This window comes from Excalfactoria chinensis, chromosome Z (genome assembly GCF_039878825.1).
Source record: "Excalfactoria chinensis isolate bCotChi1 chromosome Z, bCotChi1.hap2, whole genome shotgun sequence".
Taxonomy (NCBI): Eukaryota; Metazoa; Chordata; class Aves; order Galliformes; family Phasianidae; genus Excalfactoria; species Excalfactoria chinensis.
In genome coordinates this window covers 40,063,948-40,081,822 of record NC_092857.1, presented here as the reverse complement: position 1 = coordinate 40,081,822, position 17,875 = coordinate 40,063,948, and the positions used below count along the sequence as shown (strand labels likewise).

General features: G+C 38.0%; 1 protein-coding gene across 2 annotated transcripts in view; it reads left to right on the top strand.

The window, feature by feature from the left end:
- The window catches only part of SPIN1 (spindlin 1), a 59,645-nt gene that overhangs the window by 26,244 nt on the left and 15,526 nt on the right, over positions 1-17,875 (top strand). For both annotated transcript variants that reach the window (XM_072359700.1, XM_072359702.1), the window contains exon 2: positions 7,174-7,377. In XM_072359700.1, coding sequence (XP_072215801.1) covers positions 7,326-7,377 — 52 coding nt within the window. In that variant the 5' untranslated portion in view covers positions 7,174-7,325. The remainder of the gene's footprint in view (positions 1-7,173; positions 7,378-17,875) is intronic.

Here is a 17,875-nt window from a genome sequence, read left to right as displayed (position 1 = left end):
GTAGTGACGTTGGATTAGGCCTCTTCTTCTGCATAACTAGCAATAGGGCTATAGGGAATTGCCTCAAATTGTGCCAGTGGAGGTTCAGGCTGGTTATTAGGAAAAACTTCTCAAAATGGTCAGGTGCTGGAATGGGCTGCCCAGGAAGGTAGTGGAGTCACTACCCCTGGAAGTGTTCAAGAAATGTGTAGGTGAGGTACCAAGGAATGGGCAGTATTGATAGTAGGTGGACAGCTGCTGGGCAAGATGATCTTTTCCGGCCTTGCTGATTCCATAATTATGTGCTTAAAATGTTTTTCCAATTGCTTATGCTTAAATGTTTTAAAAGTATTTATAAATAAAAACTATATTGTGCTGTCTCCTGCTTTGTGCATTGTTCACACAGAGTTAGAGTATGGAAGTTTGCTGAAAGGTAAAAACACTTGTATTTAGTTCCTGAATAATTACTGGTTTTTTGGTCTGTATTGATAGTAGAGTGTATTTTGTTATGTTAGCTTTTAAATAAGTTGTCTTTGTATAGTACACAGCTTTCAAGATGCTTTCAAGCATCTTCTTTCCTAAGGCACACAAAAAAAAAAGTTTCTTTCCCTTTGTAAAGAAAGTGTAGTATTAACAGCCCTATTCTCAACAGAAGCCTTTCCTATTGGCAAGAAATAGTAGCTTACATTTCATGTTCTTTCAGTCTTCTGTTGAATCATCTGCAGTTACATGAGTATAGCATAGAAAATTTATTTTTTTTAATGTGTATTTTGTTTTTATACATGTGAATACGCAGGTATATGCCAGTATTATTTGTTTCTGTACAATTTTAGACAAAGAACAATGTGCCTATGAGTATAGAAAAAGCTGTATAGACTGCTGTCAGAAAGTATTACTTGATTTAGTCTGTCAGCTGATAAAAAATCCACTATTGAAATGCATTGCTCTTCATGACTGCCAGCTGAAAATCACCATTGTGTTCACTAAGTTTATGTACCTGTTATCTTTCTTGTTGGGTGTTATCGCTCCTCCAGAATCCTAGTGATAAGGGAGTAAAGTTCCAAACGAGAGAGTCTGATGAGCCTGCAGATTAATTCAACAAAGTCTTAGAATTTGTATGACTAAGTTTTTTGTTAGTTTTTGTGTTTTCGAAAGTAACATAAACTAAACATAGGCATGTGTTTTTATCATTCCAGTTACATAGGGGATATTTTAACATTAATATGCTCGTTTGGATTATCATTTCTGTTACTTTGCTAAAATTCGAGTATAAATAATATACCTGCCTCATCCAACTAGTTAATACTGAAGTCATGATTAGTTCACATGTGGTATATACTTAAAGCTGAGAGCTGACTTACAGAGATTGAAATGTTACGGAACCAAGAAATTCCTTCAGTTGACATGCTCCATTTCAGAGTGACTCCTTGCCCCTAACCAGTCTCCTGACTTGTTTCTGGCCATTGCTGAGCAGACTATCAGTGCAAACCGATGGGGACTGCAAATAAGAGGAATGTTTTCAATACCGAAATGTTAAGTGTCCACTAGGTGGTGCCAGAAGGCCTTCTCCCTAATCGCTCTTAGAGCTGGAGCAGACTTCGGAAAGTGATAGACTGGTTGAAAAGAGATATGTATATTCTGAATCTACAGTTGTGTATCTTGAGTTACAGAAGGATCATATTGTATCAACCTGTGTCTCTTTCTAAGCATTTCCCCATGACTGAATTGTTACCTCAGTGAATTTACTGATACTGTGTTTCCTTCTGTGTTTATGGTGATTAAAGGTTAGACAATGTTCGGGCTGAAGCCTTCAAGGTTGCATTTATTAGTATTAATTGTCACTGCTATATTTTTGTGCCTTATAATACCCCTTTTCTGTGGTGGTCTTGCTTTCACAAAAATGCAGTAAATAGTTTTTGTGCTGTGTATTGCAGTGAAGTGTGTATCATTTGGTGGAAAAGCTAAGATTAACATTAACCGAAAGTTAAGCTAGAAAATTACTTTTAAGTTATTATATTTATTTTGCAGAGCTGAAAGTTCATAATGTTTTCATTTCTGTAAATAAGTAAGTATTTATAGATGGCTGTTAAACACTCACAAGCATAGTCTTAGTGCATCCTGGCTTTTACTCCTTTTACCTTTCTGCTCTGAAAGTACTTTTTTTAATGTAACTCTGTTTTTAGAGATTATCTATCTTCTTCCCCACTCTGATAAGATGATTTTACCATTCTCATTAAAACTATATGACTGATAGTTTGTAGGGCTTGCTGGTTTTAATCTTAACACTTAACATTTCTTGTGTGAAACATACTGCAATAATTAAAACAATATCAGACAACATATTCATCTAATTTCCATGTTGTTTTTTATAAGTATGCTCTGATCTAGGAAAATCAGGAGTGGATGGGGTTAGAGGGAAGCAAAAAAATCAGTTGCAGCTGATTACAAGTTGGAAGAATGCCTTTTTTTTAAATAAATTCTGCAGCTGAATTGCTGGTGACCTTTGCTGTCAGGAGTGGGGGAAATCAGTATAGGCAGTGACACTTCTCTTCTAAAAGTTACCAGCAATGTGTAAAAGGCTAGTGTAGTTTGTTTTAAATGTTGAAGTCTTCATTCAGTAAAGCTATTTGTCTTTTGCTTTGCTGTGTGATTGTAATAAAGGGTTTTGCATTTCATGAGATTTTTCAGATTTTTCTTTTCTTGATTTTCCATATTAATGGCCTAAAATATTTTTATGTGATGGTATTAACTGTGTTTTGTCATTCATCATATTAAGGATCCAAAAATGTATTGTGTTAATGGTTTACGGGCTGGTTTGGCCTGGTTCTGTGACTAGTGGGGCAGAGGGATTTTGCAAAACCCACACCTCTGGAGAAGGGAAACAGGGGACCCCAAAGTAATTAGAAAAAAAACAGTGGCAACAATCTGAGTAGAAACAAAATAATTTACTAAATATGGTATTGGAATGCAAAATAATTAGAGTTAAAGCCAATAAATCAGGTATAATGAGAGTATCTGAAAGCTGTAGGTCTTACAGTAATTGCGCAGTCAGGACAGGCAGCAGCGAAGAAGAGCGGCAAAGAAAAAAAGCTGAAGGGAAGCAAGAGAATGACAGATGACCCAACACCGCCTTACATGCATTTCCCCTGTGTGGGAATGATGTCAGCACAGCAAACAGTCTTCTGGGGAACATAGTTTCTTCTCTTTGCTGTGTGGACCTGGGGCATTAACACTTTAATTCCCAGTACACTACATGATGTGATGATGTGGAATACTGTGATCATAAAGCCATGACGTTTTTTTTTAAATCAGGTGAGGCTGAGAAGTCTGCTTTAGAATTCCAGATGTTCTCAAAGTGTAGCAGTTTGTCTTAAGAAAGCCTGATTTTATCCCTCCTGTGGTGAAGACATTGAAACTGAAATGTAAATTAAATTCAGAATAATGACTCTACATAAACTTATACGTATTAGTGCTTTTCAGCAGAAATCTTACATAAGTCTAAGTGAAATTTACTCTGTATTTAGAAAATGTTTGTACTGCTGAATCAGTTCTTGACTTCAGTCTTGAGCCTTTAGTTTAAGAGAGTGGGCTGAAATAATGCTAGTAAATGGATTTTTGGTTTCAAGAGGATTAGGAATTCCTTTTCTTTTGAAAGAAAATTAGTATGTATGGCATAGTAGTGACTGGAGCCACATTTTTTCATTAAAATGCCGAAGGTTTTCTGGTGTTTTAGTTGCCCCTGTAAATATAAATTCTTAACAACTGATTAAATTAAAATATGTTGTATGTCATTTTTTTGCCGTAGACTAGGAAACTAGGGGGAAAAATAAGTACAGTATGTAATACAAATTAGTAGAAAGTACAATAGTAGATTGAAGCCAATTCTGTATACACTATATGGGAAAAGGTGTGTTTTTCTCAAAGTTTACACAGTGCCTGTGTGGTTCAGTATGGTAATATGTCTGAACATGTCTGTGAATTCAGAATTTGTTTTTATGATCAGCAGTGCTTCTGTTCTAAAATATTTTAATCTCTAATACAGTGTTTTTTTAATTTGGTATGGAAAAATGATCTTCATGCTGCATTCTGGAAAAGTGGTTAAAAAATTGCTTTGTATTCTTTGGCATTGTTGTGTATACACTAGATAGTAGAAGAGATGAAATGTGGAAAAAAATGATACAGTCCTTTGAAGAATTATGAGATTTAACTTCAGAAATTCATACAAGTTCATGACTGAATGTCTGCTGTAATTTGTCCAAACACAGATCTTTCTAAAAACTGTGAGTTGACAAATACTTACTTAAACTAAGAACACCAAAAATTAGCATGTGGTTTTGTCTCAGTATTGCTCATTATTCCAAGGAGTACCGTGCTGTTTTGTTCCAGTATGCCTAGAATTTAAGTAATGTTAGTCATGGAAGAACTGGCAACTGCTGTTAGATGCAAGTGTATCTTTTTGTGTAACACTTGTGTCATACCTTGAGGTGTGTCTGTTCTCTTGTTTACCATAAACAAGATACACATTACCTCTTAGATCATTGGTTTTAGGGCTATTCCGTTTTTAACCAGTATGTCAAAATTCACAGCAAATTCCAAAACTGAAGTAAAAGGGAAAAAGCCAGCTTCTGATTAACAGATTACAGAGAATGTTACAACTATGTTTCTTAAGGAAACGGGGCTAAAAGTATAGGTATTGGGTAAGGACAGAGAAACAAACCAAAGGATTTTATCTTTAAATACCTGGCTTAGTGGCTTGTGTGATTGCCAGAAATTTGGCAAAAAAAGTTGTTCTGGTTCTTTTTTTTTGGACAACCAGTTAGCCTACATGGTACCTGGTTTGTGGGCAGCAGCTGGGGTTTGCCTTTCTCAAGGGGGAAGAAGGATCCTTGGGAAAAGCTAGGAGGGCTTAAACTAGGTGTGAAGGGGGACAGGATAGTGAGCCTTCCCATTCTGAGGTGTGGGGGAGGGTGCTGGCAGGGGATGCCAAAAAGAACAAGAAAGGCTTCTACAGGTACTTATCCGGAAAAGTCAAGGAGGGTGTACCTCCTGTAGTGAGACACACAGGCAGGCTGGTAACAGCAGACAAGGAGAAAGCTGAGGTACTTAGCAACTTTTTTGCACTGGTGTTCTCTGATAACTGCTCACTGCAAAGCCTTCAAATATTTGGTTTTATAGGAGGGGACTTGGGGATGCAGTGTCCCTCCCAGTGTAAGCAAAGATCGCATTCGTGACCACTTGAGTAACCTGAACATCTGTGAGTCCATGGGTCCTGACAAGATGCATCCCAGAGTCATGAGGGAACTGGCTGATGTAGTTGCCAAGCCACTCTCAACGATAACTGACAAGTTGTGGCAATCAGGTGAAGTTGCTGGTGACCTGAAAAAAGTTAACATCATACTCATCTTTAGAAGGAGTAAAAAATATGAACGCAGGACGTGTCAGTCTCACCTCTGTGCCAGGGAGGATCATGGAACAGATCCTCTTGGAAGCTATGCTAAGGCATGTAAAAGGCAGAGAGATGATACATGAGAACCAGCAGGGCCTCACCAAGAGCAACTCCTGTTTGACCAGGGACATAGACTTGTTGGAGCATGTGCAGAAAAGAGCTGCAAAAATGATCCATGGAATGGAACACTTCCGTGAGGACAGACTGAAAAAGCTGGGGCACTTCAGCCTGGAGAGGAGAGAGAAAGCTGCAAGGTGATAGTGGCCTTTCACTGTTTAGTGGAGAGCCACAGAAATAAAGGGACAGACTCTTTGAGTAGTGTCTGTGGTGAGGGGAAATGGTTTCAAGCTCAAAGACTGTAGGTTTAGGTTAGGTATAAGGAAAAAATATTTTACAGTAAACAGTGGTGAGGCATTGGAGCAGGTTGCTCAGTGATGAAATTGGTGTCTATCCCTTGAGACTTTCAAGGTGAGGCTGTATTGGGCCCCAGGCAGCCTGATCTCACTGTGATGTTCCTGCAGGGGAGTTGGACTAGATGGCCTTCAGAGGTCCTTCCAACTCTTAAGGAATCTGTGATTCTATAGTAGTCTATCCTAATCTGCTATTTTAAGTGTTAAACAGGTGCCTCCTAAACATCAACACAAGGAGTCAACTACCTCTCTAGGAACCCTGTTCCAGTGTTTGACTACCCTCACATTACACAGAAAAGATCATTTAAAGCCCAAAGTTTTTCCTGATTTCCAGTCTGAATCTGGCACAGCTTTATGCCATTACCGCATCCTACCATCAGTGACAAGGGAGAAGCGATAATCACCTCCCTCTAGACTTCACTTCCTCAGGGAGTTGCAGAGAGCAAGGAGGATGCCTCTGAGCCTCCCCTTTCCAGACCAGGTAACCCAAGTGTCCTCTGCATCTCCCTGTAGGATGTGCCTTCCAGCCCTTTTATCAACCTCCCTTTGGAAACTTATATGTGCTTTATCATCTTTTTTACTTTATGGAGCCCAGAACTATGCACAGTATTAAGATGAGGCTGCACCAATGCTTATTGTAGTGGGAGACTCACCTCTTTTGACTAATGGCTGTGCTGTGTTTAATGTATCCCAAAATGTGGTTTGTCCCTTAGCTGCCTGGGCACACTCCTAGGTCATGGTGAACCTGCTTGTCACCAACACCCACAGGTCCCTTTCTGCTGGGCTGCTTTTTCTGCCGCTCATCTCAGTCTGATTCTGTCTCTGGCATTGCTCTATCCTAGGTGCAGAACTCGCTTTTTCCTGTGTTGATCTTCATTTTGTCGTAGTTGAAACTAGGACAATTATCAAATTAGTGAAACAGGCTTTTAGTTTGAAGAACCCATGCTGACTCTGCCTGGTGATTGCTGTATTCTTTAAGTGCATTTTTTTCAGGCAGTGAATTTATACTAACAGGTCAGTAATTTCAAGGTTTTTCTCTCATACCCTTTCTAAATTGGGATGATGTTACCTTGTTGGCCTGCAGTTCTTCAAACTTCCAAATAATCAAAAGGTTTCTTTAATTTAAATCCTAAATGGAACTTTTAAAAGTCCTCAGTTACTTTCTTTATCATCTAGATGAATGTGGTGACAATACTTTCGGGATCAGATCAATTTAGGTATGGAGAATCAGCAAGAACTTCTGCAGGTCTTCCCCAAACTGGTGTCTCATTCAGCCATGAATACTTATTTCAAGTCTCAAATTAAAATACTTAATGCTTTGCCTATTTTGTTTTTCAGTGTGTCTTCTACATTTGAGGAAGAACAAATTCATGATTGAATAGTGAATTAAGTAGCTGTTTCTCTTCGAAGAGTGAGAGAACCTGAGAATTGGGAAGAACTGGATTTTCACCCTAGTCCAGCAGCTTTGCTGCTCACTTAAACACAGATGAATGAAGACCCCATTTGGAAAATCGCCAGGTCAGCGATCCAGAGCTGATGCAGGTAAGCCTGCTTTTCAGGTTTGTGGATTTTATTTCTTGCTTGCTTTCAGTAGGTAAAAATATGTTCTTGCATTTTTAGATAGTTTTTATGTCTAGATGTCTGTTTTACAGGTGTCACTACTTGTATCGTAAATGAGTGTTTACTCATGTTACAGAAGCTGACAAATTAAAAAGACTCAAGCAGATTTAATTTAACCATACAGATTTGCATTTGAGAAGTGTTTAATGGTCTAAAAAAGTATTAATGGAACTGTAAATTAAACACAGTTGTAAGGAGAAAAAAATGAGTTTGTTATACACTGCCTTTTTCATAGGAGACCTTTTCTTCTGTTTTTCCCAGAAGACAACAAATAGAAAAAAATGTATGCCCTGTGTGTTTATAGCTTGAAGTAACTTCATCAAAAATTACATAAGAACATCTGTTAAGCACTACAAAAAAGTCTGTCTAGGTCTATAGGCTGTTGCTACTGTCTTACCTAAATTGAAGATTAGTCATAAGTACTTTATAATCACATAAATGCAAAATATGAGTAACCATTTGGGCTTATTTAAAGCTTTGCAGTTTAATAGACTAATTAATTGCAGTCAGTCTAGTGTACGCTGTAGTGAGGGTTAACAGCAAAGATGCAGTAAAAGTATGAAGTGATGAAGAACTGTTCTGTGTTTTCCTGCATGGCTGTTTAGAAACAAAACCAGTTCAGCTTTTTTTTCAATTACAATTTGGGTAATGTAAATCATTCTATATAATTAGACTTTTATTTATTTGTTTGGTTGGTTGGTTGGTTGTTTTGTTTTTCCTGCTGTGAAGTTACTTAATATTTTTTCAGGGAGAAATAGAATTGCCATTTTTATTGTGTAGTTAAATTAAATTCAGTACTGGCCAGCACAGTAAAAAGCTTTGTAGGTGCATGATGCAAGATTACCTAAAATCATCTACTGTGAATCACTGCTTTTCTAAAAATGTCAATAAACCAAATGAATATAATGTAAGATTAGGAAAGGGCAGTCGTCTTTGAAAATACCCAAGTCCATTTTGCTGCTTTCAAATACTTGCATTCAGAACTGAAGTACCCAATGAAGGAAAATTTCTTTGAAACTTTTTGATAACTCACTGTTTTTACATGCTTAGCTTCCACTAATGTTTATTTGCTATTTGTTATTTGAAACATCTACTGATCTCAAAATGTGACTTCTGCAAATATTTTTAATAAATCGTCTTAAAGACGATTTCGGTTTCCTTTAATAACCCACTGCAGTTGATCCAACACAAAATCATTTCTTCAGATACTTGATTTTCTTTTTTGTATCCTTATACAGCCTTTTCATAATGATGTTTTCTGATCTTAAGTCTGTATTCATATGATGAACTTAGTTTCACTGTCATTTAAATACAACCATTAAGTTAGATGTGTTTTGTTGTCTTCAACAACAGCATAGCTGCTTACCTGTCTTGGGTGTTGCCAGCTTTCAGCCTGTATCTTTTCTTTTCTTGAGGCAGACAGGTGCGGACCTTCTGTTCCTGTTTCTCATTATCATTGTATCTGTTGGCTTCTTGCTTTTCAGGAAGAAAAATATGGGGCTGAATTATCTGCTGTTTATTTTCTGATTATGCATAGATAGGACAGTAGGCACTTATCATTAGAACTACGTAGCCCACTCAGCAATGAAAGTTGGGTAAGAGATTTTGTTTAAAGATGGCTACTGAGCAAGAAGCATCATTATCATTGCAGTAGTTTTACTGTGAGTGATCTTTTCCCTTTTGTAAAGAAAAGCAAAAACAATAATTGAGTTCATGAGAGTTCATAAAATAAGTTTGAAGTCAGGAAGAGAGAAGCCTTGCAGTATGATACAAAATAGAATTGTAGTGAGTTAGTTGTATTTTTGTGTCTTTGGCAGAGAATCCCAAGTACAGCTGGGTTAAGTGGTTGAATGATTAAGTAAAGACTGCCTTTTCCTTCCAGGATTTTTCTTTGCAGGCAGGTTAAGAGCTGTTCTTACTTGGTTACATGTTAATAAGTGTATTTGCTGGAGAGGACTGATTTGGGCCTGTAGCTGTCACAAAATCACACCTGTTTGATGTCAGCAATCTTTGTGACTATTTATTGACTATTACTCTATGACTATTTATTACTATTATTCACTTTCTAATGTAGGAACCTTGAGGATTTACTCTACTGTTAAAAGCAGTGATCCTACTAAGGATAATAATAGGATTTTTTTCTCCTAGAGATTTTCAGAAGAAACCAAGTGCATAAGCAGTTATTGGACTTGACAATTTGAAATAGTTTAAAATAGTTGAGAATAATATTAACAGTGTGGAGGAAATAAGATATTTGGTGCTTACACAATAATGGTTCAAACAACTGTGAAATAATCTTTTTGCATTTATGAGTAACTTTTATACAGCTTTTGCTGCTTTTATACAGCAGTGTTGATGCAAATGTCAGTGCTGTTTTGATGTTAATTGCCTTCCTTTTTTGAAGATAATAGCCATTTCCAAGAAACTAAGTGAACAGGTAATTCCTTTTCTGCAGAACAGCTGGATACTTCCAATGGAAATAAGTTTTTAAAGTCTTGCCAACAGAAGTAGCATCATCTGACAATAAACTATATTGAGTTGGTATATGCTATTATTAATTTTTCTTCCAAATTTAAGAGAAATCATGTAAAATAATATAATTTGGATTTGTAGTAGACTTTAGGATCATGTACTGGCAGCAAAAGACAATCTGAGGATTTATAATCTAGTGTCAGGCATTCAAGTTGGTGGTTAGGATTACCAAAAAGATTTTCACCTGTCCTTCTACAAAAAAAATTTCTATAAAGTAAGTGTAAAGATACATTTGATTAAAAAAAATTTAGGTTTCTGAAATTGAACTTTAATGAGGTACATGCTTCATAGGTCTATTTTGAGAAATAAAGGGCAGGATTGAGGATGGAGAAGAGAAGCTAAGCGGGATTTGTTTTTTGTTTGTTTTTCTCAGAACAGTAGCTGCTGTGACTACAGCCTCTGATGTTCTCAGTAGTGTAGAGAATTTTTCCAGGATGTAGATTTGGTAGATCAGCCAGCTATTCTGTGTATTGTGTCTCTGTATATCTGTCCCCAATACAGGGAAATATAGACAATTTTTTTTGTGAACATTATGTAGTACAAATGATTGTGAAATAAATTCTGTTTACCCTTGTGTTTACTCTTATGTTTGACTTGTTAGTGTAGTTATTGTTTGTTAATGCTCTAAGAAGCCCATGGTCTTCTACAGTTATTCTTAGCAGTTTTCCTCTAGAGAATCCCAGCAAACTGTGATGATCAGAAACAATCATAATGGTTTGAAAACAGATTTGGATATTTTAGAGAAGGAAAGAAAACTTGCATTTAATGACACACATGCTTATGTAGTTTTTCCATCTTAAAGGCAAATGTACTGCTCCTGCAAACTAAGAAAAGTTCTCAGTTCAAGATGCAACACACTTGGGATTTCAGTGACGTTTTTAAGCAGACAGCTATTTTATCTTTGTACTCTTAATCTGTTTTGATTAAAAAGAACCTATTCCTTCCCCATTCCCTTTTAAGTTGTGGTTGGGCAGTATTAGGTGTACATAAGTATGCTTTTAAGTCTCTGAAATTAATTCTGGAGTAGCACCCAGATAAAAAATAATTCCCATGGGATTACTGCTATTTCCACAGCAGATTCTGAAGTTCAGCTTTCAAAGGTCCAGCTTTTGCTGCTAATTTTAAGTACAGGGAATACTGAGAGAAATGAGATGCTGTGGTGTCTTTTTAAAAGCTTATCTGATTTTGATGCTTCAGAGAGGCAACTGTGTGATAACAGTAAGGACATACAATAGTAAAGACATTGCCAGTAGCTTTCTTCCATCCTTCTCTATAATCTCCTTTTTGTTACTCCTCAGCTGAAATAACACCTACATTCCTTAGGGTCAGCAGAGATAAAGTTTTAATGTCTTATTTTATTGTTTTCTTTTGTTTTCACGAGGCAGAAGTTTCTAGTTTTGCTGTTGAATTTTTAAAGGCTTATCTTAATAATCTGTTTTGAGCTGAATTGGCCTTTAAAAACAATGCAGACCACATGACAATCAAATGTATAGTTTGTTGTTTTTGACTGGGAGTTGGAGTTTGTGTTCACATCCTGTTATGAAAAATACATCTTTCTATGCTCACAAGGTCAATACATATGTTCTCCTTCAGATCCACTCAATTTTTGCTTTACTAGCTGTTACAAAGAAGCATAGAATGAATTACTTTTAATTCTTTATGAGTGTTAATTTATTCTACTATTGTTACACATAAGGCCATTTGGTTATACAGAGTATTTTGAATGATACCTAAAATATGGCATCTCATGTAACTAAAACAGTTAGAACTTGTCATTTCATATTTAAGATGTGGTAGAGAGTGTAAATTGAAACTGATTCAGTCACTGACATTTGGTGTATATGTAATAAAGGAAAATCATGACATTCTTCTCTGGTTAACATTAACATATCTGATAACATCTGCAGCTGTGTTACTGCTTATGACCAAACACATTTCTTTTTTCCTGAAAGATTTTTTCTGAAGATGTTATTCTTGAAATAAGGATTTTAAAAATTACCTGTTTCTTCCATTTTTCACCATCAGCTTCATCAGTGAAATCTTTGACCCACTTTTATCTTTTATCCACTTTTCCCCAGTATGGAAGATTTCCATTGCTTATTAGGTCATAATGGGCCACTTTTTAAAAGCAGTATACGTGGAATCTGAGGAAGATGTCCTTGCACGTTTTGTGACAAAAGATATCTAGTATACTATTGTGACTCCAGTGCTTCATGTAATCATTGTGGCAAAAGATGAAATTATTCTATTATATTCTTACTGCGGAGTTATTGACAAAAACAAGACTGTTTACCACAAAAACTGAAGTGGGAAGTTTTAGAACTTATGGATTCCTTTTGCTAAACTAATACATTGTTTCATAAATTAATGTACTAATCTCTACTGCTAAACAAACCAACATATATAAGTATCAGTATGACAGTATAGGTGTAATTTGTTAAAATTGCATTAATTTACAAATGAGCAGCTGTATAAAGAAACTTGTCAGGCTCTTCACAGTTATGAATAGGAAAGAAGAATCATGTTTCTTGCCATTGAAATTTTCTGTCTTGTTTTATAACAGTTTTATGTAGTTTTATTTTTTCCTTTGATCTTGGGGAGAAAATGAAATACACAGGTCTTAGTATGTCCTAAAACATTAGAATGATTTAATAGTTCAAATTCATTTTTAAAAATTCCTTTAGGGAAAAGAAAACTGGAATGGCATTTCTAAACACAATTTGTTATAATGGATTTTACCACTTCAAAGGAATAATGTATATAGCCCTTCAAAGACTGTGTCATTGTAGTTGCCTGAAACAAATGTTTTATCTTGACAAGGGTCAGATGGTGTTCTAAAAATAAGAGATGGGCAATACAGTGTCATGGAGTTATCTCTAGATCTGTGTCCACGACATGGGCACAAGCCTGGAATGAGACAAAAGGGAGGGGGGAAAAATTGCTAAATTTTTGCGGCCCCATGACTAATGAGGCAAAGCATTTGCTGACAGTGTGCTTCAGGAGAGGGTGAAAGGAAGAAGGGTAGGGAGATAGCAGATAGGTCTGAAAACAAACAAAAAAAAAAAAAACAAAAAAAACAGAGGTGATGATTTGAGGAGGAACTGTAATTTACTAAATCCAACAAAATCAGACAAAATGAGAGAGAAAAGAATGTCCAAATACGAGGTCTTATGCTAGCAGACTGTGGGGAAAGCGCATGCTTTTTTCCACAGCAAGAGGGAGAGTGGCTGCTACCCTACCAGGAGCCCCATCTTCCTCTGCTCATGAAGTCCTCCAGGAATACTGTTCCTCCCCTCCCTTCTGAGAACCCAAAATACCCAAAAGAGGCAGTCCATGGAACCAGAGCATTAACTCTTTAACTCCCACTGTTTTACATGATGTTACAATGTGGAATACGAAACAAAAATTGAAAAACTACAACATACAGGTACTTGATTGGTGTGTTACCAGTCTTGTTTGTGAGAGGTGTTGCTCAGTGTATATCTTCCTATTTTTACAAGTGGTACTTATTTGTGGAACATACTGGCTTTTTGTATAATCTCTCACCTTTTGTACAAGTACCAAATAAAAAGTTCTTCCACACAATGCTATTACATGGACAGGAATGTGTATGTCTTGCTAAAGCAGTGTTGAGGGTTATATGTTCTAGTGTAGTATATAATTTTCAGCTAAGTAACCTATTTTTTAAGGTTAAAAACTTCATTTACTTCATTAAATTACATCTAATTACATCTAATTTTAGCTGTTATTGTAAAAAAGTAATTAGTTTTAAAAACTTTTCTTAATGGGAAAAACAGCTGTCTGGCCTGGGTTTAAAAGTACTATAATGATCATCTAGTTTCAACCCCCCTGTTGTGAGTGGGGTCACCCACCAACCACTAGACCAGTCTGTCCAGAGCCACATCCAGCCCGGCCTTGAATGCCTCCAGGGAGAGGGCATCTACAACATCTCTGGGTCACCAGTTCCAGTGTTGTCACCACACTTTGATTGAAAAACTTCCTCCTAATATCTAACCTAAACCTCCCCTGTCTTAGTGTAAAACCACTCCTTCTTGTTCTATTACTATCAACTCATGCAGTTATTTTCCCTCTTGTTTATACACTCTCTTCAAGTACTGGAAGGCCACAATGAGGACTCCCCAGAGCCTTCTTTTCTCCAAGCTAAACAAGCTCAGTTCCCTCTACTTTTCTTCACAGGAGAGGTGCTCCATCTCTCTGATCATGTTTGTGGCCCTCCTCTGGACCTGTTTCAAAAGCTCCGTGTCCTTTCTGTACTGGGGGCCCCAGGCCTGGATGCTATGAAGAGGCTGGGGCCTCTTCACAAGAGCTGAGTAGAGGGGGACAGTCACCTTCTTTTCCCTGCTGGCCATCCCTTTCTTAATGCAGCCTGTGATATTGTTGGCCTTCCAGGCGGCAAGCACATGCTGCTGTGACTCATGTCCAGCTTCTAGTCCACCAGAACCCCCAAGTCCTTCTCCACAGGGCTACTCTCAAGGAGTTCTTCTGTATAAATACCTGGGATTGTACAGAACAGGCACCACACCTTGCACTTGGCCTTGTTGAATCTCAGTAGGTTTTCATGGACCCACTTCTCCAGCCTGTCCAGGTTCCAGGATGGCTTCTCTTCCCTCCAATAAGTTGACCGCACCACTCAGCTTGGTGTTGTCTGCAGACTTGATGAGAGTGTGCTCAATTCCATTGCCTTATGTCATTGATGAAAATGTTGAGGAGCACTGATTCCAAGGCCAACCCTTGGGGGACACCACTTGTGACCAGCCTCCACCCAGACACAGAATGGCTGACCAAAGCCCTTTGGCTGTGACCAGCCAACAAGTTCTTAATCCATCAAACAGTCAATCTTTCAAATCCATACCTCTCCAATTTAGAGAGAAGGATGTGGCAAGGGACCTTGTCAAAGGCATTGTAGAAGTCCACGTAGATGGCATCAGTTGCCCTTCCCCTGTCCACCAATGCTGGTAGAAGGCCACCAGATTGGTCAGGTAAGATCTGTCCTTAGTGAAGCCGTGCTGGCCAACTCAGATCACCTCTTCATCTTGTATGCACCTTAACATGGTAACAAGGAGGATGTGCTCCATGATCACCACCAGAGAAGACTGAGACAAAACACTGAGGACCGCATTTTTTTTCCCATGTCTGAGGAAGCCAGTTCTCTGTTCTCTTTTATCAGAGGGGGTACACACTCCTCAGCTGGTTCCCTCCTGCCTGTGTACCTGTAGAACCCCTTGTTATTTTTCATATCCCTTGCCAAGTTCAAGACAATCTCTGCTTTGGCTTTCCTGATCCTGTCTCTGCACATGTGCTTAATGTCCATGTACTCTTCCCAGGCTATACAACCGTGCTTCCACTTCCTGTACGGTTCTCTCTTTTCCCTCAGTATAAGCTGCATGTCCCTGCACAGCAATGTTGGTTGCCTGCCTCCTCCGCTCAGTTTCTTCTGCTGGGGAATGGAGAGCTCTTGTGCTTGCAGAAGGGTGCCCTTAAAGACCTGCCTGCTCTGTTCTGTTCCTATGCCCTTAAGGATATTTTGCCTGGGGATCCCATCCATCAATTCCTTGAGCAACTGGCAGTTTGCTCTCCTGAAGTTCAGGGCCCTAGCTCTGCTTTTTGCTAGGTCTTTGTTGCTCAAGATCACAAACTCCTGGAGAAGGCCCTAAGGTGACCTGATACTGGTCTTCTTTGGTATCTAAAAAGAAGCTGCAGGAAAGAAGGGGGCAGACTCTTTAGCAGTTTTTGTTGTGATAGAACAAGGAGAAATGGTTCAAGCTTAAGGAGGGTAAAATTAGGTTAGATATAAGGAAAATGTCTTTTACAGTGTGGGGGGTAAGGCACTGGAGTGGGTTGCCCAGTGATATGGATTTCCCGTTCCTGGAGAGTTTAAAGGCCAGGCTGGAGCAGGCTCTGAGCAACCTGATCTAGCAGTAAATGTCACTTTTCATTACAGGGGAATTGGTCTAGATGGCCTTTAAAGGCCCCTTCTGACTCCGAGGATGCTATGAAGTTTAACAAGAGCAAATGCCATATTCTGCACAAGGAATGCATTTGTTCAGTCCAGGGAAGAGGAGGCTGAGGGGAGAACTCATTGCAGCCTACAGTTTTCTCATGAGGAGAGTGGAGGAGCAGTGCTCTCTTGTGACCAGTAGAACCCACAGGAAAGGCTTGGAGCTGTGATAAGGAAAGTCTAGGCTGGATATCAGGAAAAGGTTTTTTGCAGAGAAAGTTGTTTCATCCCATACAGAGTTGTGAAGAAGGTGAATGTTTGGAGTCCTCCAAATACTGTGTGTTTGACGAGAGTTGCCAGAGCAACGTAGTCAGACAGTGACTCAATGGAGCAATACCAGACAGTTTACTGAGCTTTCTAACAACAATTAATCAACTACTTTGAGGCAAAATTAGGTAATTTTCTAACAATAGTAGGTGACGGTTACTGAAGAAAATTGAGTGGTCATGCACTCCCTCCTCAGTTAATACTGATGTTTCTTCCTCAGCTCATGTTTTTCAGCCTTAAGCAGAAGTAAGGATAACCAATCTATCACTGTCTTTGCAGTTTGGAGGCCCATAAATCTTAAAAGATTCTGACTCTAGTCATTTAGACCCCATTCTGTATTGTTCTCTGTGGGTGAGGATGTAACTGCAGGTTAGTCACCATGGGGCTTGATAAACTCTGTGGTAGGCTTCATAGCTATGAAACCTTGGGAGTCAGCAGACTAGAACAAACTCTGCAGTTAAAGAATAACAGGATATTCTGTTTACACTGTTCTGCTGATGTGCACAGTTAATCTTGTCATGTTTAAGGAAGTTGAGAAACCTACTGTCTTATTCCTGTTACTTGGTAGAATCTTAAGCCAATGACCTTTTCTTGGTAAGTTATTGCTTTCTAGTGAATAACATATAAGAAGTATGTTGAACACAATAAAGAGATTCCTATACTATGATAATCCTGAGAGCTCTTACTGGGTTGCAGGGCGATAGTTCTCTAGTCAACAAATTCCTTCTCAATCTCAGACAAGCGTCATCATGCCCTGGAACAGGCTCCCCAGGGAAGTGGTTACGTCACCAGCTCACCAGAATTAGGGAAGCATCTAGACAGTGGTCTCAGACATATGGTCTGATTTTTGGGTGGTCCTGTGTCAAGTCGGGGTTTGGACTTGACAATTCTTATAGACTTCTTCCAGCTCAACGTGTTCTGTAATGCTGCTGAGCCGTTCTGTAGTGCTGCTGATGTTTTAGCCAAAACCATCATCAGTCAGTAATTTATTTTATTTTTATTTTTAAAGATTTGTAGTTTTGGTAAAACACCCCCATATTTTAATAAAATAAATTTTGTTGAATTAAGTACAAATTAAACATAGCCACCTTATACACAGAAGCAACTTCAGTTGCAGTCAGTTCCCAAATTCTTCAGCATTTCTAATTCAACTTTTGGTTGTCTTTTGAAATTATTATTATTTTCTCATTAAAAGTTCATACAAACATGCTTAAAGTATAGTTCTAATTATATGATCTTCTAAAAGTCTGTATTTGCAAATAAGATCTTCACTGTAATATTTACTGAAGGGCGTGTTTTTGGAACCCAAACCTTTTAGATGTCATTTGAACTGGAAACACAACTCTGAGGATTTGATTCAAGCCTGAATGTCATAAACATAAGATACAGTATTAATTCTACCATTTGTTACTTTATATGTTTTTCTTCGTTTTTGAAAACCTCTTTGTTTTTCCACTTGAAAAAAAAAAACCAATAAGAATATTATGGAGACTGAGTACTTTTGACTACTTTTTATTAGGGGTACTTTTAGTGCTTGACTCTTGTGTGATACTGCTACGACTTTTCATGAAAGACTTGAGCAAATACACCCTACAGATATGC